Source organism: Clarias gariepinus, chromosome 11 (assembly GCF_024256425.1).
Source record: "Clarias gariepinus isolate MV-2021 ecotype Netherlands chromosome 11, CGAR_prim_01v2, whole genome shotgun sequence".
In the NCBI taxonomy this organism is placed as follows: Eukaryota; Metazoa; Chordata; class Actinopteri; order Siluriformes; family Clariidae; genus Clarias; species Clarias gariepinus.
The window spans coordinates 33471940-33495000 of record NC_071110.1 but is presented as its reverse complement, the minus strand read 5'-3'; the positions used below and the strand labels follow the sequence as shown (position 1 = coordinate 33495000).

Sequence of the window (23061 nt, the reverse complement as noted above, 5' to 3'; positions counted from 1 at the left end):
TGAGAACGGAGGTAAGAAGGCGGAGATTAGAGAGAGAGAGAGAGAGAGAGAGAAGTGTGTGTACTGTGTGTTTCAGGGCGCTGGACGTTGATTAGAGCGATTAGAGTCTAGCGTGCGGGTTAAATCTGTACCACATTTGAAATGAATCAGGCTGGCCACGCCTCCTGTGTAACGACCAATCAGTGTTCAGCTTGAAGAATTTACATTAAAATAAACAAACACAAAATCTCCCCAAACACTGTTTATAGACTCAGAGGGTGAAAGTGAGTGTTTTTATTTCTTTATGTCTCTGTATAACCCCCTGACACACTAGTGCACTTATCCCAGTGTTTCACTAGAGCTTGGACACCATCAAGGGAGAAAGTTTTCTTAGTGCATCAGAACCAGATTCAGAACTGATTCATGAACTCATTCCTGTCTGAAACACTGGCCCCCCAGGAACTCCTTTAATGGCCCAAACATGTGGGAATGTCTTCTTTAAAACGTTGATGTTTAACTGCCTTTAAGAGTCTCATCACCGCCCTGTGCCTGAAGTCTTCTGTAAACGTCCATCACTTTTACACTTTTAATTTCAGCACAAGTCCCTGTTTGACTTGAACGCTCCTCGTAATTAAGGTTAAGGTAATATAACAGGTTTTTTAAACAGTTGTTTCAGCTGAATTCTTAGAAATCCTCAACAGATGGTCTGATCAATGTTGGATCTGATTAACTCAGACGTCTGAGCAGCTGGTGATGGGTTCTCGTTCCAGCTCCCATCCTCGCTGCTGATTAGCCAGTTAGCGTACGGGATGCTTACACTGCAGAACATTAACCTGCTAGCAAGCTGTGTCTCTGATGTTCTGGCGGAGTGTGTGATGTAGCGGAGTGTGTGATGTAGCGGAGTGTGTGATGTAGCGGAGTGTGTGTAACTACACGTTCACAGACACCGCGCTACGAGCGTTCCTCGAAAGTTCTTCACCTTTGAAGGAGAAAACATCTGTTTTAGGACCTGAGTGAAATAACCATGAAGGAGCCGCATCTGACAGGATCATTCACTCTCCGGCAGCTGTGTGTGTGTGTGTGTGTGTGTGTGTGTGTGTGTGTGTTTAGATGCTTTTAGCAGGAGCAGATTAGTCGTTTGGTTTAGACTTGTATAATGACGATGATGCATGTAAGTGTCTTCAGCTGTGTGTGTGTGTGTGTGTGTATGTGTGTGTGTGTGTGTGTGTTTTCGAAACTTTTCAGATGCTTTTATCAGGAACAGATTAGCTGTTTGGAGTTTAGTGCCGATCTGGATGCTCCCTGTGTGTTCAAGTGTATTTTTAGGACAAGACTGTAGGGTTTTCAGCTGTGTTTGTGTGTGTATCTATGTGTGTGTATCTATGTGTGTGTGTGCGTGTGTGTGTGTGAGAGAGAGAGAGAGAGAGAGAGAGACGAATTTAGATACCCGATTAGGCGTGTAGACGTTAAAGAAGACTTCAGAACAGAACTTACCCAGAATGCACTGCGTCTTTTTCAGAAGTGATGAAATAGTTTTGATTCTGTTTGATGTGTTTAAAGCTGCAGTGTGTAAGAGTCTCATCACCACAGCGGCCCTGAACACCCGGCGTGCTGCAGTCAAGTCCCTCATCAGGAGCTAATGTTAGCGTGCTAGTGTTAGCGTGCACTAGTGATCGCGGGAACCCTACCCCGGTGGAGGGATGACGTGTAGTGTGAGAGGGAGCGGTCCCACCCGCTGTAGCTTTCATGTTCATGTCCTCGGACCTTCAGGACGCCGCAGCGGCTCTCACTTCACGGGTTTACTCTTCAGCTTGTAGGAAATACCAGAGTGCATCATGGGTATTCTCTATGTCTCGACTGACCATCCCTCTCTCTCCCTCTCTCTCTCTCTTCCTCTCCCTTTCTCTCCCTCTCTCTCTCTTTCTCTCTTTCCCTCTTTTTCTCTCTCTTCCTCTCCCTCCCTCTCCCTCTTTCTCTCTCTCTACCTCTTTCTCCCTCTTTCTCTCAATCTCTCTCTCTCTCCCTCTCTCTCTCTCCCTCTTTCTTCCTCTCTCCCTCTCCCTCTCTCTCTCTCTCTCTCTCCCTCTCTCTCTTCCTCTCTCTCTCTCTTTTTCTCTCCCTCTTTCTCCCTCTCTCTCTCTCTCCCCCTGTCTCTCTCTCTTCCTCTCCCTCCCTCTCCCTCTTTCTCTCTCTCTACCTCTTTCTCCCTCTTTCTCTCAATCTCTCTCTCTCTCCCTCTCTCTCTCCCCCTCTTTTTTCCTCTTTCTCTCTCTCTCTCTCCCTCTCTCTACCTCTTTCTCCCTCTTTCTCTCAATCTCTCTCTCTCTCCCTCTCTCTCTCTCTCCCTCTTTCTTCCTCTCTTCCTCCCTTTCTCTCTCTCTACCTCTTTCTCCCTCTTTCTCTTCCTCTCTCCTTCTCTCTCTTTTCCTCCCCCTCTCCCTCCCTTTCTCTCTCTCTCCAGATGTTATCGGTGTTGCCGAGTTGGTGAATAAGACAAACGGTCCGTGGTTTAACCGGTTCGATGAGGACTTGGCCACGGCCTTCTCCATCTACTGCGGGATCAGCATCGCCCATGTGAGTGCGGTTAACTGACTGATCCTAACAAACTCCATGCATGCACACACACACACACACACACACACACACACACACACACACACACACACACACACACACACACACCAACCCCAAGGCGGGAATTAGAGGTGTGAGGACACAGTGCTAACCACGACGCCACCGCGCCGCCCTAATTATATTTAATTGCGAGTCATTAAGTTTTAAAATCAATTAAGTAGAACTGATATAATGTTCCTGTTTAATCACTGTAAGTGCTAATGTGGAAACTCTAAAACGTCATTTCCCTCCACAGAAAGTTTCAAATGGAATCCTGGTTCGGTTCTGTTGTAGTGACCGTCTGTTAATCTGATCATTTTGATTGATACGTATTTCTTCACACATCTCCACTTTCTTTTAATTCTATAAAGCTGTTTTATGATAATGATCATTGTTAAAAAGCGCTAATAAATTAATGAAAATGTAAAAATTACAAGTTGCAGCTTTACACCGAATGCAGTATTAACTGGTGAGCAGGGAACTGAAGAAGCTTTGGGCCTCACACACACACACACACACACACACACACACACACACACACAGGAGAAGGGCCGTGGTATTCCTGGAGTCAGACGCTGGAGTTTTTGCTTTACTGTGTGTGATTGAGATTAATGTGAGGAATCACGTCTCACTCTCCTGTACAGGAAGAAACACTCACCTGGTGCTTTGATGTTTACTGGTGTGTGTGTGTGTGTGTGTGTGTACAGTCTTTGCTGTATAAGAGGGTACACGAGGCTCAGTTCCGGAGTCACCTGGCCAATGAGATGATGATGTACCACATGAAGGTGTGTGAGGAGGAGGTGGTCCGGCTGCTGATGAGAGGAATCGACCCTGTACACACCCTCCACCCCAACTTCTCTCAGTTCACCTACACACCGCGCTCCCTGCCCGATGACACCACGCCCATGGTGAGAGAGAGAGAGAGAGAGAGAGAGTGTTAGAGGTACAGTACATGGTAAAAGTGTTCTTTCATTCTCTGTCTCTCTCTCTCTTTAGGGAATCCTGAGTATGTTTGAGGACATGGGCTTCATAAACACCTACAAGATTGACCTGCACACTCTGGCCAGGTACACCCCCCTCTCTGTCTCTCTGTCTCTCATCATCCCGTCTCCCTGTCCACCCTTTTATACTCATCTTTACATGATCTTCTACATCATTAACACAGAATTTGTCTCATTTCTGCTGCTCCTCCTTAACATGTGTGTGTGTGTGTGTGTGTCTGTATATGTGTGTGATGAGAGAGAAGATTGGAATTCATAATACAGGTCGTCTCCGACTTATGAACATTCAAGTTATGAATTTCCGCAGATATGAACGGGCTGCGATTCTACGAACATTTGTATAGTAGATGTGAACAAATGAACAATATTAATAACTGTATTATAACTCTGCAGTGCCTTTTCCTTTTTCCCTTCTTGGTACAATGTACATGTAAATCACTCATGTGTTGTGCTTTTGTTTTTTACCTTGTTTAATGCAATACAGCGTTTATGGTTCTTAGGGAGGTTTTTTTTCATCCTCCCTTGTCTAATTTATGTTTTATTATGTTTTATCTTTTTTGAAACAACAGAAAGCAACTGCAACAAAGACAAAGCAATTTCCTTTTAGGATTAATAAAGTCCTTTGAATTTTTAAAATGAGACAACACTGTTACATTTCACTGAAAAACATTTCCTTAGGCACGATTACAGTTTTTGGCCACATGATGGCAGTGTGGGTAAAGGGGAGAGATTTAGTCAAGTGGATTTGTACGCTTTACACAGTGTTGGGTGTAACAGGTTAGAGGACTCGGATGACTTTTTTGATGTAACGAGTAATCTAACGCGTCAGGTCCGCCATTTAAGTACTCAGTTATTTAGTGACTTTTTCAAAAATGTAATCCGTTATTTAGACAATTTATGTGATCCGTGATCCAGACAGCAGTCATTCCATTAGTGTGTGAAAGTCGTCCTACAAGCCCCGCCCCCCGATTATACCCCTATCTCACCTGTGTGGTTCGACTATGCGAGGACCGACACGCGGAAAGATGGAAACCTAATCACAGCGCCAAAACTCGCGGTGAATCATGATGAACCGTACTTACGGCCATTGTGCGAAACCGCGTAGGAGAGATAGGGGTATTAGTAGGTGAGATAGGGGTATTAGTAGGTGAGATAGGGGGATTAGTAGCTGAGATGGGGTATTAGTGGGTGAGATAGGGGGATTAGTAGGTGAGAGAGGGGGATTAGTAGGTGAGATAGGGGGATCAGTAGGTGAGATAGGGGTATCAGTAGGTGAGATGGGGTATCAGTAGGTGAGATGGGGGTATTAGTAGGTGAGATTGGGGTATTAGTAGGTGAGATGGGGTATTAGTAGGTGAGATGGGGGTATTAGTAGGTGAGATGGGGTATCAGTAGGTGAGATGGGGTATCAGTAGGTGAGATGGGGGTATTAGTAGGTGAGATGGGGGTATTAGTAGGTGAGATGGGGGTATTATTAGGTGAGATGGGGGGATTAGTGGGTGAGATAGGGGGATTAGTAGGTGAGATGGGGGTATTAGTAGGTGAGATAGGGGGATTAGTAGGTGAGATAGGGGTATCAGTAGGTGAGATGGGGTATCAATAGGTGAGATGGGGGTATTATTAGGTGAGATGGGGGTATTAGTGGGTGAGATAGGGGTATTAGTAGGTGAGATAGGGGGATTAGTAGCTGAGATGGGGTATTAGTGGGTGAGATAGGGGGATTAGTAGGTGAGAGAGGGGGATTAGTAGGTGAGATAGGGGGATTAGTAGGTGAGATAGGGGTATCAGTAGGTGAGATGGGGTATCAGTAGGTGAGATGGGGGTATTAGTAGGTGAGATTGGGGTATTAGTAGGTGAGATGGGGTATTAGTAGGTGAGATGGGGGTATTAGTAGGTGAGATAGGGGTATCAGTAGGTGAGATGGGGTATCAGTAGGTGAGATGGGGGTATTAGTAGGTGAGATGGGGGTATTAGTAGGTGAGATGGGGGTATTATTAGGTGAGATGGGGGGATTAGTGGGTGAGATAGGGGGATTAGTAGGTGAGATGGGGGTATTAGTAGGTGAGATAGGGGGATTAGTAGGTGAGATAGGGGTATCAGTAGGTGAGATGGGGTATCAGTAGGTGAGATGGGGGTATTATTAGGTGAGATGGGGGTATTAGTGGGTGAGATAGGGGTATTAGTAGGTGAGATAGGGGGATTAGTAGCTGAGATGGGGTATTAGTGGGTGAGATAGGGGGATTAGTAGGTGAGAGAGGGGGATTAGTAGGTGAGATAGGGGGATTAGTAGGTGAGATAGGGGTATCAGTAGGTGAGATGAGGTATCAGTAGGTGAGATGGGGTATCAGTAGGTGAGATGGGGGTATTAGTAGGTGAGATTGGGGTATTAGTAGGTGAGATGGGGTATTAGTAGGTGAGATGGGGGTATTAGTAGGTGAGATAGGGGTATCAGTAGGTGAGATGGGGTATCAGTAGGTGAGATGGGGGTATTAGTAGGTGAGATGGGGGTATTAGTAGGTGAGATGGGGGTATTATTAGGTGAGATGGGGGGATTAGTGGGTGAGATAGGGGGATTAGTAGGTGAGATGGGGGTATTAGTAGGTGAGATAGGGGGATTAGTAGGTGAGATAGGGGTATCAGTAGGTGAGATAGGGGTATCAGTAGGTGAGATGGGGGTATTATTAGGTGAGATGGGGGTATTAGTGGGTGAGATAGGGGGATTAGTAGGTGAGATGGGGGTATTAGTAGGTGAGATAGGGGTATCAGTAGGTGAGATAGGGGTATCAGTAGGTGAGATGGGGTATCAGTAGGTGAGATGGGGGTATTAGTAGGTGAGATTGGGGTATTAGTAGGTGAGATGGGGGTATTAGTAGGTGAGATGGGGGTATTAGTAGGTGAGATAGGGGTATTAGTAGGTGAGATAGGGGTGTTAGTAGGTGAGATGGGGTATTAGTAGTTAACAGATTATGGGCCAAACTTGACTGAGTGATGATGGTAGAATAATTATAAAGGTCTTAACTAAAACAACATGCATGAGGAATCACAAAGGAGTTTTCATTTTCTGCAGTGGAAAAGTACTGAACTAGTTACTTTTATCAGAAAGTAACGCTGTAACGAGAGTAATTTTGTAATGTAATTAGTTATTTTAAAAAGTAACATCCCCAACACTGGCTTTACATTGTATATTTATGTCAAAGGTGTATAAGACTCACTTTACGAACAAATCCGACCTACAAACATGTTCCTGTAACAGAACTCTGGAGGATGACCTGTAACAGGTGATTACTGCAGTCAGGGTGATTCAATTCAGTTCAATTCAATTTTATTTGTATAGCGCTTTTAGCAATTTTCAATGCCGCAAAGCAGCTTTACACAATCAAAAGAATTATCAAAAGGGTGATGGGTTCATTCTACTCAGGGATTGATCTGGAGAGTTTAGAGCAGTTCATAAAGGTTCATTTCTCCGGTGTCACACCTGTAGTAACCTGTAGTGGGCTTTTAAAATAAATGTTCCCTCCATCTCCTGAGACTGGATGAGAACCGTACTGATGGATGGAACACCTCGGGAGAATTACACACGACACACTTTTGTTTTATCTCAGAATATTAAATTAAACACTCACCTCGAGGCATTATTAAAAGAAATTAAATCATCTATCATTAGCAATGTTGCTGGTGACATCCTGAAGTGTGTGTGTGTGTGTGTGTGTGTGTGCGTAGGTTCTGCCTGATGGTGAAGAAGGGTTATAGAGATCCGCCCTACCACAACTGGACGCACGCGTTCTCTGTGTCTCACTTCTGTTACCTGCTTTATAAGAACCTGGAGCTCAACAACTACCTCGAGTAAGATCACACACACACACACACACACACACACACACACATACAGTTCACTGACCAGGTTCATTATTTGTGTGTTTCCTCTTCAGGGATATTGAGATTCTCGCTTTGTTTGTGTCCTGCATGTGTCACGATCTGGACCACCGCGGAACAAACAACTCCTTCCAAGTGGCCTCGGTAAATAATAATAATAATAATAATAATAATAATAATAACAATAATAATAATAATAACAATAATAAAGCAGAAGTTGGTGGTTAATACAGAGGTTTATATAAATGTACTGTGGAAGTCAAACACAAATAAAGAGTAAACACTCAGGAATGATTGTATACACTTTACAAACACACACACACACACACACACACTCTACAACACCTCAGACCCTTTATATAAAGTTATAATCTTTATTTATGGAAGCGGGGCTCTACACATCTGTCCTGTGTTTAAGAGTCCTCAACATCACCTCAGTATCTTTATACATGAGGGTGAGTCAAAAATTAGCCGCACTCCAGTTATAATAAACCTTCCGCAGGCCGCTCTGTCTTATCACTGCTCTCCGTTTGAGGCTCCTGTCTCCCAGGTCACTGCTGTTCAGGTGTGAACGTGTTACATCAGTTCATCTGTAACTGCGGTGCGAGCAAAAATAGAAGCCCCGCTTGTGATTTGCATAGAAGGAGAACAGCGTTCAGAGATTTGTGGGTTTTTTTTGTGGTTTAAGGGTGTACCTGGTGCCAAGACACCTCGCAGAAGATCATGAACAGATGTGTTTGTATGTCTGTGAACACAGTTTAAAGCGATACTCTACGGAAGGTGAAAGTTACTTAAAGACGAGACAGGGATTCATCACTACGAGCCTGAGAGTAAACGGCAGAGAGTGGAACAGAAACATCCTCAATCACCGACTGAGAAAAGTGGACCATCAGCTGGAAAATTCATCAACGCTTTTAGTTTTCTGGGATTCTCAAGGGCCAGAAGTATTGGAACATCATCAGTAAAAAGGTTCAACAATAAACTCGTTACAGCGAGACGCTTATTGAGGAGCTGAAGACTGAACTTTAGATTAAACGTCACGTGACGATGCACGTCCACACACTTCTGCTCCTCACTGTCGACACTCTGAGGTGTTAAAGCTCCTCACTATAGTCCTGATCTCACTCCATCTGACTGTCGTCTGTTCGGTCCCCTGAAAGCAGAACTACGAGGACGAAGACTCACTTCTGATGAAGAACTGAAGACAGCGGTGCGTTCGTGTCTCGCAGCTCAGAATAAAACAATTTTGATAAAGGAACATAAAAGCTTGTTGATGGCAAGGAGATTGTTGAAATATGATGCATTTGTCTTTATTCTAGAGGTTAATTAAAATAAATTCTACAGCCAGAGTGCGGATAATTTTTGACTCAGTAGACATTTATATACATGTAAAGAGTTTTGATTTTTATATTGTTACACAATTGTTATTTTTCAGAAATCTGTTCTGGCAGCCCTGTACAGCTCTGAAGGATCAGTCATGGAGGTACACACACACACACACTGCATCAATCATATATATATATATTAGTTAAAGAAAATGCTTGTGTGCGTCTCAGACTTGTGTGTTCAGTTTTTTAACAGTTTGGGGTTTAAACTCATAACCTGCTGATCAGTTTAATCAGATGCAGTTAGGGTTAAAGGTCATGGTGAGTGGTGCTGGCCTTTTTGTCTGGCTGTTTTTATTTTAAGTATTAAACACAGTATGTGTGTGTGTGTGTGTGTGTTACAGTAAAATACTTAGTGGTGAAGTAAAAGTCTTGTGATGAAGTGGAGACTCCACCCAGACGACCAACAATTTAATAATAAATGAACTGTAATATTTTCCTCCTTGTGTGTAGTTACACGTCATGTCCGCGGGTTCCTCCTGTCACCTTCATTACAGCAGTTATAAACACTCGTTCCCTCACCAGACTCTTTTTTTATTCCCTCTTCAGGTTAATGAGACAGAAATGTCAGTTAGTTACAGAGGAACCACGAAACTCCCTGTACATGAGCGGTTACTATAGAAACCATAAGGCATCAGGGCGAGTGCATTAATATAAACCTGCGCTACTGTCAGGGAGAATTAATCAACACCTTCTGACCAATCAGAGCGCGGGACTCGGCAATATTAAACTCATCACATGGATTTTCTGAGTGAGTTTTCTGAGAACGATGTTACACACACGCGTGTGTTAGAGGAAACTGAGCACGTGTGAGAGAGTGCAGACACGTAGCACAGGGCCAGGGGGTCAGTGTCACTCGTGCAACTCTGGTGCCCTCTAGTGGACGCCTTCTGGACTAATTGTGTGTGTGTGTTTGTTTGAATAGAGACATCACTTTGCTCAGGCCATTGCCATCCTGAACACACACGGCTGCAACATCTTTGAGAAGTTCTCCAGAAAGGTACAGAACCTCGTCTAAACAAAGGCTTTATCACACACACGCACACACACACACACACACACACACACACACACACACACACACACACACACACACACTGGAGCTCCTCGTTCGTCCCGTTTCACTTTATTATTCTAAACATAACAAACAGCAGTGTGTGTGTGTGTGTGTGTGTGTGTGCGCTGCTCTGGTTCTCAGGACTACCAGAGGATGCTGGACCTGATGAGAGACATCATACTGGCCACTGATTTGGCTCATCACCTGCGCATCTTTAAAGACCTGCAGAAGATGGCAGAGGGTAAAACACACACACACACACACACGTATCAGAGTATCAGGCCAGTGTTGATACGCCCCTCGTCCCTGATCAGCTATATATGTCCTCATGTCCTTTGCTCCTGTCTAAACAGCGCAGGAGTGTGTGTGTTTGCGCGTGTGTCTAAGATCGCTGTTTAATTAGAAAGATCAGCAGAAACACAAATATGGTTCCCATGATGACACGCGGGTCCGTCTTAGTGTTCTTCTTCATCTTTCACCGAATTTTTACAAAATTGCAAAGCGAAACCTTTAATATATTACCAGCAGATTAAACACTTCACAGAGAGCAGGAGCACTTTACACACATCACAGATAACACACACTGATTAAATGCTTTAACTGTGTACACACACACACACACACACACACACAGGCTTATCAGATCAAGCCTGCGTGTAAACAGCTCAGTTAGCCTCTCTAATCAGAATTATTAGATTAAAGAAATATACTCCATGTACACACACACACACACACACACACACACGCACACACGCGCACTTAGTGGAACGTCTCTGCAACAAGGTGGAGGTTTTGTAAATTTCTGCTACAGCGTACAGGATACTCAAATAAATCGAGGGCTGGTGTTTCACGAGTTTTCCTAAACGTATCTGAGATTAGACACGACGCCGATCCAATCCCATGATCAGGGTTTTATATTACGCTTAATTTTCTTAAAATTCTATTTCTATATATTAGAAATTTTATTCCAATTTTTTTTCTTGGCAAAAACAGTTTCCCAGAGAGAAATTTGACTTGGTAACAGTTGTTTTGAAACAGTTATAAATTAAATAAAGGGAGGGCAAAAACTTATAATTTAATTAAATACATTTAGAAACGTGAGCAGAACTGAAAAAACATTAAACTTTCGCATTGGACTGATGGGACGGCGTCGATGGGACGGCAAAGTTTTAGTATCTTTATTAGTTCATAATAAACAGGGGCGTACTTATTTATGCTACATGTAGAAAAATAACTTTTTAAAAAATATTTATTGGTGACATAAAGATAACATTAATATCGATGCTAACAATTAATTACTGATGAAATAATTAATGACCCGATGAATAAATTATTAACTGAATTAATAGTAATGATGGTGTGTGTGTGTGTGTGTGTGTGTGTGTGTGTGTTGTAGTCGGGTACAACCCGAAGAACCGGACGCACCGCAGCCTGCTGTTGTGCCTACTGATGACCTCCTGTGACCTCTCAGACCAGACCAAGGGCTGGAAGACCACCAGGAAGATCGCTGTGAGGATAACCTTTGACCTTTGACCCTTACATAAAACAGTGAAGTTAAGTTTCAGTGCAGAAGGTCCTTGTAGGCGGTACAGTCCCTCCCACGTGTTCATAACACCTGTATCACCTGTACAGTCATGTGACTCCTGGGTGTGGCTTCACCTGCTCAGGTTCAGCACCTTATTACGGCACATCACCGGTGCGTCCAGTGTGATACTGCACAGCTCACGTCAAGTTTAATTTATTAACACGTGTCACCACATCCTGCTTTTCTCATCTTTCTTTCAGCTATTAAGCAGTACATTGTTTTTCAAAGTTTATCTATTTACAGATATTATACAGATGTTTATTTAAGCGTTTTGCATAAGACTAATGCCGTTTTTTCCATTTATCATCATTCCAACAGTTGTCTTTTATTTATGTTATTTTATTTGGTATTTGCACTAATCTCCTAAAAAATTATTATAATTAAACTTGTTACCCCGTGAACGAGGCTGATGTTCTGCACTGAAACTCTACAGTCACTGGTTTACTTTAACATGTTTAAATCCAGGACTAAACTCTCTCTCAGTGTTGGAGTTACTGTCTGTTACAGTTCCTGTCCAAACTCATTGTTTTTGCCGTCGTCTTTCTGTCCTATAGGAGCTGATCTACAAAGAGTTTTTCTCTCAGGGTGATCTGGTACGTGAGTGTGTTTACATGTGTTGTGTGTGTGTGTGTGTGTGTGTGTGTGTGTGTGTGATTAGAATATCTTCTCTTTTACAGGGTGTCTGTAAAAAAAAAAAAGAAAAAAAAAAGTTTTTGATGAACAGACAAAGCAAAGGCTCAGGGTGTAATTACTTACTATTGTATCGCTGTATTATGAATGTGTGTGTGTGTGTGTGTGTGTGTGCAGGAGAAGGCGATGGGGAACAGGCCCAGTGAGATGATGGACAGGGAGAAGGCGTACATCCCAGAGTTACAGATCAGCTTCATGGAGCACATCGCGATGCCCATCTACAAGTCAGTGACGATAAATAATCACATCAGAACTTCTGGTTTAACCTTCTAGATTTCTCTTTGGGTTCTTTTATAATAAACACTGATTTGTTCACTCTTGCTCCGCCCCTCTCTCTGATAGGCTGCTGCAAGAGATTTTCCCGCGATCAACAGAACTGTACGAGCGAGTGGCGGCGAATCGTGAGCAGTGGACCAAAGTTTCACACAAGTTCACCATCCGCGGTTTACCCAGCAACAACTCGCTGGACTTCCTGGACGAGGAGTACGAGCTGATGCAGGCTCAGGGGGCGTTCGGGGACGACGGGCACCGCATGAACGGCTGCCTGGACGACGAGTGCGGCAAGGCGGAGCAATGAGACGTCCCCGGAACGCAGCGTTTTCATTCAGAGACAGGTGGACTTTACACCGTGACGTCGTCTCAGAGAGGACGGCGCCGTAGAGCGAACTGACCGCGATGCGATCACAGGACTGTCAAGACACTGGAGTTTTGTGGGCGGAGCTGATATGCTGCAGATAATGATGTCATTTCCTGCCATACGAACTTTTTGCGCAAGCAGAACACGGGGACCGATGGGGGGGAGGGGGGAGTGGGTGGAGCCTTGTGTTTTCTTGTCGAATATTTCCGAGATCTGTTCTTTAATTATTTGCGTAACGTTTTGATAGCTGAACAAAGCCGGAGTGTTTGGTTTTATAATATATTTTCTGTCCTGCTGTAAACGTTATAAACTCCATCCGGATGTAAAGAAGTGAATTTAAGTTGATAAAGTTTACAGGAAATGTTTGCGTCAGCGTCGCCGTAGGAATGTCATTGTCGCAAGCTAGCTTTTTAATTTCCCGCGCAGAACGAGTTGTTTTAAAGACAATCAGAAGTCCTTCACGTCCCTTATTCATCCGCATGAGTGAGTGAGACTTCCTATGATGAGAGAACACTCGACATGAGGCCATTCTCTCTCTCTCTCTCACACACACTCACTCACACAGACACACACACACACACAGACAAGCCCAGTTCCCAGTTTCATGATTTTTGCTTTGAATTGTTTAAAAAGTTTTAAACCGTGGGCTTGCGGTTGATCCGACACTCTGCAGCGCCGAAAACACACCTAATGTAAATTACTTTAAAATCTCTGTGTGATGTTCACAATCTACTGATCCCTACAACCTGCACACACACACGCACGCATGCTCAAAAGTTCCTTTGTTTTTGTTAACTGATTTATTTTCTACATTCGACAACAATACTGTGGATTTCAAAACTATAAAGTAACACATATGGAATTATGTACTTATGTAACAACAACAACAACATCAATCAGTTGTTACTGAGGTCAGCTGTTCTGGACCAGATCTCACAAGAACAGTATTGTGTCGAGTGTGTTTGTAAAACCCATCAAGCTCCATGATGATGAAACTGTCTCTCATGAAGACCAAACCTGAGCTCTGCTGCAGAGGAGAAGTTCATTTAGAGTCACCAGCCTCAGAAATCACCAATTAACAACCAGCACCTCAGATTAGAGCCGTTATGAAGCTTTACAGAGCAGAAGGAGCAGATAAACATCTCAATATCAACTGTTCAGAGGAGATTATTGTGTGTTTGGGATAATAAACACCTTCAGTATTGTTTTTAGAGAGAAATAAACATCAGGGACGACCAGGGAGTTAGAAGGGGGGTACAAACTTTTGACTTGTAGTGCGTGTGTATGGAGCTTAAAATTCTTCCTCGTCATGTGACACACAGCTGCTCCGCTTTCGACTCACGTCAGTAATGTTCAGACGTGACCTTTAAGAAACGCACCACGACCCTGCGCGACGAGCCGAAGCTCTGCTGGTTTTGTTTTTGTGCATGTTCAGAAGCTTCACAGTCCAGACCAGCAGGCTGCGCCTCACTGCGGGTCGCCCCTACACACCCCGCTAACACACGCCCCTACCGTATAACCCAGTATTGGGAATACTGTACGATCCCTAGCAAAAAAACTCATGAGAGTGAGAACTGGACTTTCATACATTCACAACTTTCAATGACTTTTCACACGTTTCTCTCAAAAGGCTGCTGAAGGTTTTGCCCTCGACCCCTCCCTCACCCTGTCACGTGACTCGGGTTCAGGAAAGCCGAAATATCTGCACTCGTTTTCCCCTCACAGGCCGCGATCCGAACCACGTCTGATGAGTTAAAGGCCACTACAGTACAAACCTCCTGGGGACGTCACACCCGCGGCGGCGGCGCTCCGACCTCCTGTACATAACGCAACCAGAGGAACTTTAAGGGCTACGGCGCCCTCCGAGGCACGTGAAGAGGTTCACTACTCAGGCGGAAAATAGAAATATGTACAAATATGGATTTGCCTTATCACGTTTATGTTGCCTTTTTGAGTAAACACTGTACACACACACACACTTTTAAAGCTGCAGGTGTGTTAGCGGAGGTGTGAAAGTCAACCCCCCACCCCCCCAGCCTAAATCCAAGCAGACTAAGAATAAATTAGATTGCAGTAATTAATCTCTAATTCAATCAATAAAGAGGTCTAATTGTGTGTTTCCTGTTAATATTTTTTTAGAAATGATGTACAGAGGAACAAATTTTATCTGTTCATTCATTAACTCGTCTTCAGGAATACTGCAGATAAATCCAGATGTTTTTATACAGGTTTGACTTCAGTATTAAATAGGTTTATGGATAAACTTCCAGCTTACTCGCATTTATTTAAGAAAAGAAACACACAAAAATATTAATTAAAACTTGAAGGGAAATCAAAATGCCTACAAAGCAAAAAAAATGCTAATTTCATCAAACTCACTCATTTTCATGATCCAAATTGTTTTTTCATTTGATTTAAAATCATTCTAAGGTGCCAAGACTTTCTCACCTCTGCTAACACGACGACCTCTCCAGCTTCTCACACGTGATTTACTACTGAAAGCCACAAATCCAGGTGTGTGAATTCACTTCTGTACAGCGTGCACGAGCCACATTTCATAAACATAAAAAACTATGTATTAAAAGTGAAGTTTTATTTTAAAATCCGCTTCGTTCTCTTAAACACGTGACTGTATTGCGCTGTAGTCGATCATCATCATCATCACGCAGCGCGCGCTGTGTTTTAGCTTCAGCTCTGGTGTGCGGCGCGTGTCTCTCCTGCAGCGTGTAAATAACAGCGTGTGTTTTTAAATTATTCCTTTTTACACTTCCTTTTACTGAACATGTTCCTGGTGTTTCTCTGTACCTGTAGGTGGAGGTGAGGTTTCATCTTTCAATCAGTTTTTGTTTTCCCTCACTAACAAGTGAAACTTGCTCTCGTGCCAACCTCCGTCACTTTACTGTAAATATGAATTTAAAGTAATGTTTATTCTATTCTGTGTAATGAAGAGATGTTTAAAAAAAAAAAAAGCGAGTTATTTTATCTATTTAAGCCGAGTGTGTGTGTGTAACTGCGGTGCCGGTGGTCGGTCTCTCTCTTCTCTTAGGTTTAGTGGTTTAATTCCTCATTGCAAACATTTCCTTATAAATAAGAATTTAATTTTTTAAGAAGTCTAAAACATGACATTTATAATAGAAGTGTAACTTTAGGGCTGCTCTACACACACACACACACAAATGATAAATCCGAATTATAATACATAAAGAGATTCACCTTTATCATGGGTTTAAAAAAAAAAGAGAATATAAAAAAGACTCTGGATTATTTCTTTAAAAAAGTTATTCCCAGTAAAGTATTAATGTAAAATATTTATAACGTAAGCAATGATGAGAGTACTGAATGAAGTGATGTGGCGTTACCATGGCAACTCCGGTGATCCTGTTTTCTTTCTGTTCTGTGCTCAAATGTCGGTTTTGCCGGTCGTGACCTCGAGTGACCTCTGTGTACATACTGTACAGCCTGGACCGAGTCTGTCAAAGACTGCTCCTGTCTCTGACACGGAGAAAAAGGCCAGTTACAGTTATCACACACACACACACAGGGTGAATATAAATATTGCAGTGAGGTTTTTTTTTTTTTTTGGTTTTCCAAATAAATTTACAAAAATTTCAGGCTCTTATGTGTTTTTATTCAAATTTCACAAAAAACGTCCAAAAACAGTGATGTTAAGACAAAATAAATACTTTATTTAAAGTTATTAAGGCATAAAACGCTCCCAACGTCACACACACTTCAACCTCAAACAGCAGGAAGTTTAAATCCAAACATCATCTATGACTTGAGGAGTTTTTAAGGAATGTTTAGATTAAAGATCATTCCAAATTTCACTTCAAACATAAAAATAAAAAAAATTTGCTCTTAAATCCTTTTGTTTTGTGCAAAATATTACAGCATTCCAGATGTTGGTCCTGTAGATGTTTTTGCAAAATACATAATCTTCAGATTAAAACAGTATAATAATCGAAGATTACTGATCCGTCAGAGGTTTATCCTCCGCGCGGGAGGTTTTTTGATTGTACTGATATTTAACACGTTTATGCATTACACGTGTAGTCAGCTGTTACAGATGTGCATCAAGCTAAAGTAAGTGAAGGTAATCAGCGGCAGTGTGAGTGACGTGCGGCGTCAAAGTCGGGACACGACAGTAACAGAACCGCACGGATTCTGGCGAAACGCATTTAAGGTGCTGTTACTCCTGTATCGCAGTAACAACGGGACACAACAACTTGTTGATCAACAACTTCTCTAATCTCATCGCAGGTTCAACTGTCCATGCGCGCGCACACCTACAGTACACATTTATACTCATTAAAAAACCTCAGTTTTAAGGGGAATCTGTAGTGCATTAATCATTTTACCATTAAAGCTCAAACACTTAAGGGTCGTTCAGACTGATGGTTTCAGTCATTCTATAATATAATAAAAAGTAATTATTACTGTGTTGTTTTAACGTTAAAAAAGTGTGACTCCTAAAGATGTTTTCTCTTTATTACGCTGCTGGAAATCATCTCCGTCATCCCTATAAACATTGGGACATACAATAATAAGAAAGGAAATGGTCTCTATGGGCAGAAAGTTCAAGGAAGAAAAAGTATAATCTTTCACCAGGTAATTAGTCTGATTGAATAGTTTAAAAAACCCTGATTTTAAACACCTATTGCATTGTTTTAGTTATCATAAACCCATAACATTTTTTTAAGGAAGAATAATCTTTAAAAAGGTAACACTGAGTTTTAGGTTCCAGAGTGCAGCGTGTCCCACACGTCCAGCGTCACGGTGTGATGGTGTTCAAACTTCTGTGGAGATTTGATGGATCTGAGGATGATGATGGTGGATCTGCTGTGTGTCTGTTAAAAAATAAAAACGGCTTCTGTTTTGCTGTTTGTATTCTTCCCTCTCAGACGCTGGACTTCCTCTATGTGTGTGTATTACTGCATTTGAGAAAAAAAAAAAAAACATTTTACAAAATGTGCAAGGTTTTTTGTTTTTCAGAAGATTAGAACTTTCCTGTGTTTATCCGGGAAAACACCAAACCTAAGCTCGTTCTCCCAGATTTCAGAGACGTGCGAGGGTGTGTGTGTGTGTGCGTGTGTGTGTGTTAGTAATCCTACTGAAGCTGGTCCGATCTCAGTGAGGTTTGCAGCGTGCGCATGTCCTTGAGCAGACGCAGACTGTCCTTACTGCGCTCTCCTGGTCTAGACTTCACCTTCAGCTCACCTTCACGCCTAGACTGCTTCCTCAACTTCCCCACCTGTCACACACACACACACACACGTCTGTTAAAACAGATCTTCTCACGCTCTGCTCCAGCGCTGGATCACAGCCATCACCAGGCTCTTGTCCCAAGAGTTTACTGACACACACCCTGTACATGAGCAGGAACCCAAGTTCAGATCCCAGACTGTACTTACACATTACCAGACCAGGAACTAGTGGGCGGAGCTTAGTGCACTGAACATTACTTATTAACTGCAGTGGAAGTGACTTGACTGAAGCTCAGTTTTTCATGGAACGACCACCAGGCTCTTTTTTTACCACATTTACAATATTTAAAATAATAATAAAAAAACTATATATGTAAATATAATGTATAATTTTTTATTTATTTTAAATATTGTACTAATTATTAAGACTTTAATAATTGTTACTGTTATAATTTTTTTTCATAATTATATAATAATTGTTGTTGTGGTCACTATTTGATGTTTGAGATTTTTAATTTTTTTTAAATAAACAGTGAGTGTGAGGATGAGGATGAGTGCGAGGATGAAGCTGACCTGAGCCTGATGTCGACGCGCTTTAGCGATCTGTTCTCCTTTTTCCTCCATCTTCTTCACCAGGTTCTCTCTCTCTCGTTCCAAATCCTGCCTCAGTCTGTCAGAGCGACACGCCTGGACCTGCTTCCCCAACTCCTGGTGCTCGCTGTCGTGCGCACACACACAAATACACACACACACACACACACACACACACAGTTACACCAATGTAACCTAAATGACTGGAAATATTTAAATAAATTTGCATTAAAGTCCTGAAACTAAAAAGTTGAACATAAGAAATGTAAACGTACAAGCTGATGCGCGCGAACTCGTCCTGTAGCGTCTGGAGCAGCTCCGAGAGCTCCTCCCTGCAAGAAGAAGAGGAAGAGGAGGAGCTACCGCATGACTGATGCTCTGAAGCCTCCTTCCCATTGGTCGGGGGCGTAGCTCCCAGCACGTGTTCGTTACACAGCTGACGGTTGTGTTGCTTCAGGAGGTGCAGGACGTGCTGCACGTTAGCGCGGACAGAGTGACTTGTCCCTGTAGACTAGACAGAAACAACTGTGGACTAAACTGGTGTTACTGCAGTGTGTGTGTGTGTGTGTGTGTGTGTCACATAACATACAGTTCCAGTCACAAACGGTACATCCCCCAGACTCAGTCTGTAGTGTGGCTGTGTGAGAGAATGTCTCTGCTGCAAAGGCTTCTGGGAAAGAAGAGGAGAAACAGCAGTGACATCATTTCTAGATTTCAAGCTCAATAACTCCACCCCTGCCACTCCCCATCCTCTGGACCAGACACACCCCTACACTCCGAGGTTCCTAACGTCAGGCTTAAAGCAGCGCTTTGTTACCTTGGACGCAAGCTTCTTCCTGGAGCTCTGGGAGGAGCGGTGTGGGCGGGTCGACACGGACTCGATCAGAATTCGATTGGCCTCAAGGCCTGTCTGTAACTGAAAAGAAGCCGATCAGGTGACAGAAAACTGAAGCTGAGAATGAGTTTAAATATAAAATGTACTGAAAAATAAAAACAAATCTGTTAGCAAGAGCGAAGAGATCACAAGAGGATAGATAAAACACAAAAACGCTACAAGTGTGTGTGTGTGCGTGTGTGTTAACATTCAACAAGCACAAAATAAAGTTAGTGTTAGTATTCCTCCTTTCTGCAGACGTGTGTGTGTGTGTGTGTGTGTGTGTGTGTGTGCGTTAGAACAGAACTGTGTGTAAGAGACAGACTGCAGTAGAACCTGTGTAGCTTTATCCTGGATGAGTTTCCTCTGATGTTCCTCCTCCTGCAGTTTACTCTCCAGCTGTCTGATTTTGGCCTCGGCGCTGCTCTGAGTGTGTGTCAGTCTCCTGCAGTCCTGCTCCAACCTCTCCAACTTCACACACACATCGCTCGAGCCGCGCACACGCTCCTGTAAACAGTCACAAACTCACACAATGCTCAAAGACACATACCCCATCATACACACACACACACACACACACACACCTGGTGTTTGAGAACCGCTGCTCGGTCTGACTCTGTGCTCCTCACCACCGTCTTCAGTAACTCCAGCTGTTTCTCCAACCGACTGCATTTACCTTCAACTGCTGCTAACTGAGAGGCAAAATCTACACACACACACACACACACACACAAACAAGGAGTAAACACAAAGAAAGTAATGACTAAAAGTATATAAATATATTGAATATCCACCCTCCACCCTGACCAAAACTAATCCTGACCACACCTGCCCTGTATTCACTATCTGTGTGTGTGTGTGTGTGTGTGTGTGTGTGTGTGTGTGTGTGTGTATACAGATCCATACCCAGTCTCCTGTGTGTGTGAGAGTCCCGGTTCTTGTGTGGTTTTGTCTCTGCTGTGTTCCCCGTGTGAAGGTTCTCCCCCGAAAGCCTCCGCTCTGCTTGCATTCGCTCCAGCTCCAACCTCTGGATCTTCTCCTGTAGGTTCTGCAGAGCGGAGAGGATCGCTACACACACACACACACCATAATACTTCACTTTCGATTTAAATATTTTGTGTATTTATAGTTGTGTTTGTTTTTTTGATGCATGTGTAAATATGTAGGCATTTTTTAATCAAATAATTTACATTACATGTTTGCGCACATTATATGCAACAGGAGTGTGTATGAGGTGGTATTAAAATGTTTGGAGAGTAGTGTTGTAACAAGCCAACAGCCAACAGGGCAGCACACGGCGCCACACACAGTCACACACACAGTGACATCATAAGTCAGTGCGCCAAAAGACATGTTCCTGTGTACATCAGGAACTGTGTGACTGCTGCTATTCTGATCACGTGCGTTACCACGTCTGTATTTCATCACGGACAGCGAGTTAGAACAAAGAGTGAATGTGAAATTGTGTGTGAAACTGCAAATCTGCCACACAGACGATTTTTTTTTCGGTAAAGTTTTTACGCCAATGCCACAACAAGTTGTTAGGGCTGTTTTGAGCGGCGCGTGCGCTTCAAGAGCAGAACAACATGACTGGAAGACGACGAGAGATCAGGAAGACGAGCTCAACTTCCAAAAATATTGAAACCATTCGACAGCTTAAGCATGATGATCGTCGGAACAGTCCAGATGATCCTCACGTGGGATTTGAACATGCGCCGAGTTTGTCCCCAGGCTACTGACCCAGGAGCAGAAGGAACATGAAGTCCGTCAGCGTGCCATGGATGACCCGTCCTTCATGTCGAGGATCATTACCAGGCGAAACTTGGGTGTACGTGTACGACCCTGAGACAACGCGACAGTCTTTACAGTGGAAGAGCCCATAACCTAGACAAGTATAAAAAGTGAGGCGGGTCCACAGCTCAACCGAGTACACTATCTTTTATGGCACTGTGCACTGAGAACCCGTCCCAAGGGGCCGGACCGTCACTGGTGAATTCTCCTCTTCTAAATACAGGTTATAAGGCGACTGAGGAATGACGTTCATCCTGCGTGGTGCTGGAATCTCCAAACTGTTTGATACCCACATGTACACTGTTGTGTGTAAATCACGTTGTGTTACCTGCACCGCTGCTCTCAGGAAACGCTTTCACAGGTTTCGCAGAGCGGTGTGTTCTTCTGTGTGTGTCGTGGTGTGTGTTTCGGCGTGTGTTGATGAAAGGCCGGTCAGTGGGATACTCCGTGTAGGAGGCCAAAGACACGCAGTCCAACATCTGGCTCATCTCCTGCACACACACACACACAAACACAAACAAACATTAAAACAGAAGGAAAGTACTAAAAGTTGAATAAAGTATTTTGTTTAAAGTTAAACATCTCCTCAGCACAGACACATAAAACATACAAAACTTAAAAAAGCAATTGTTAATGAGGCTTTTTTTTAAATAAAAAAAGTGTTTAATGTTAGAGTAGAGCCCTGTCAGTGACGTCACACATGTACATTTATTATTAATGCTGTTTGTGAAGAACAGACTCCTAGCAACATGCTAACAGTTTCCACACAACCTTCTCCCCCAGTGCCGCGCGCGCGCGCACACACGTATATATATACACATATACACACACACACACACACACACACACACATATACATATTATACATAAATATATACATATACATACACACACACACACACACACACACATAAATACACACACACATAAATACACATAAACATACATACACGCACAAAGATGCGCGCGCGCGCACAGGCTGACTCACACACACTGTACAGGAGTAACCAGCGGTTGTTTAAAATAAATACACGTTAATGTTCTGAGGTAAACTCACCGACTCCGCTACACACAGCTTTAGCGCGTAAACTCTTCTTCTTCTTCTCCTTCTTCGTGTGTTGTTTTTTTTTTTTTTTAGTATCAGCCGTTTTATATGCGCATTACCGCCACCTGCTGGACCGGGAGAGTAGCACATCAGATTAGCAGGAACACAAATCAGAATCAGAAGGAGATTTATGGTCAAGTTCATTTGCACATGGACAAGTACAAGCAATTAGTTTCGGTGACAGAAACTTCCAGAGACGATAACAACACACAAAAACAAACAAACAAACAAAAGAAATAAGAAAAGGAATAGGATGTGGGGTATAATTAAATAAATATTAGTAGAAGTTCGGAGAGAGGATGTCTTGTATTCAGGCGTCTGAAGAGTCTTTTCCTCTGGATATATAAAGTTCCTAAAGGGTGGACAGGGGAGCTCAGATAATACGTTCAAACAGAACAAAAACAAAAACCTATATTAGATTCTATCTATCTAGATTTGCTCCAAATTCACACCGTGTGTTAGAGAGGTTAGAACACATACAGTACTGACACACACACACTCATGTGAGCTTGGATGTTAGATGTTAGAACATAACCTGAAGTGTATTTATTTTCCTCTCCTCTCACACTCCAGATCTGAGACTAGAGACTCCCGTGTCCATGTCCAATCACAGGGGGAGATCAGCAGGTCGATGGGGTTAATAAGCTTTTTTAATATTTATAGTGTGTGTGTGTGT

The 23061-nt window shown here is 43.0% G+C and overlaps 2 protein-coding genes across 15 annotated transcripts in view; one reads left to right on the top strand and one right to left on the bottom strand.

Annotated features, from left to right (window-relative positions):
- Positions 1-15041, top strand: part of LOC128532862 (cGMP-dependent 3',5'-cyclic phosphodiesterase) — a 168863-nt gene extending 153822 nt beyond the window's left edge. For all 12 annotated transcript variants that reach the window (XM_053506973.1, XM_053506969.1, XM_053506979.1 and 9 more), the window contains 13 exons: positions 1-11; positions 2441-2553; positions 3300-3500; positions 3589-3659; positions 7314-7436; positions 7523-7610; positions 8902-8949; positions 9777-9851; positions 10050-10149; positions 11305-11417; positions 12048-12086; positions 12301-12407; positions 12526-15041. The exon at positions 1-11 is cut by the window's left edge and continues 164 nt beyond it. In XM_053506973.1, the coding sequence (XP_053362948.1) occupies positions 1-11; positions 2441-2553; positions 3300-3500; positions 3589-3659; positions 7314-7436; positions 7523-7610; positions 8902-8949; positions 9777-9851; positions 10050-10149; positions 11305-11417; positions 12048-12086; positions 12301-12407; positions 12526-12760 (1324 nt within the window). In that variant the 3' untranslated portion in view covers positions 12761-15041. The remainder of the gene's footprint in view (positions 12-2440; positions 2554-3299; positions 3501-3588; positions 3660-7313; positions 7437-7522; positions 7611-8901; positions 8950-9776; positions 9852-10049; positions 10150-11304; positions 11418-12047; positions 12087-12300; positions 12408-12525) is intronic.
- A 2253-nt stretch (positions 15042-17294) lies between these two features.
- Positions 17295-22395, bottom strand: cep57 (centrosomal protein 57). 3 transcript variants are annotated; one of them, XM_053507623.1, is made up of 10 exons: positions 22338-22395; positions 21609-21771; positions 20396-20557; positions 20074-20195; positions 19826-19996; positions 19433-19531; positions 19205-19285; positions 18891-19126; positions 18598-18742; positions 17295-18071 (listed from the first exon to the last, which is right to left on the bottom strand). In XM_053507623.1, the coding sequence occupies exons 2-10, from the start codon at positions 21766-21768 to the stop codon at positions 17928-17930; spliced, it is 1320 nt and encodes a 439-aa protein (XP_053363598.1). In that variant the 5' UTR covers positions 21769-21771; positions 22338-22395; the 3' UTR covers positions 17295-17927. The 3 variants fall into 3 exon arrangements, with proteins under 3 accessions (XP_053363598.1, XP_053363600.1, XP_053363599.1); XM_053507625.1 differs by having other exon boundaries at positions 19205-19282; XM_053507624.1 differs by lacking the exon at positions 22338-22395 and adding an exon at positions 22231-22292.
- Between the last annotated feature and the right edge of the window lie 666 nt (positions 22396-23061).

Excerpts from the sequence above, each read along its gene's own strand:
- cep57 (XM_053507623.1), bottom strand. The coding sequence starts at position 21,768 with ATGAGCCAGATGTTGGACTGCGTGTCTTTGGCCTCCTACACGGAGTAT. Across the intron at positions 20,558-21,608 it reads TCCTGAGAGCAGCGGTGCAG|CGATCCTCTCCGCTCTGCAG; the intron begins GTAACACAACGT and ends GTGTGTGTGTAG. Across the intron at positions 18,072-18,597 it reads CGCGTCGACATCAGGCTCAG|GTGGGGAAGTTGAGGAAGCA; the intron begins GTCAGCTTCATC and ends TGTGTGTGACAG.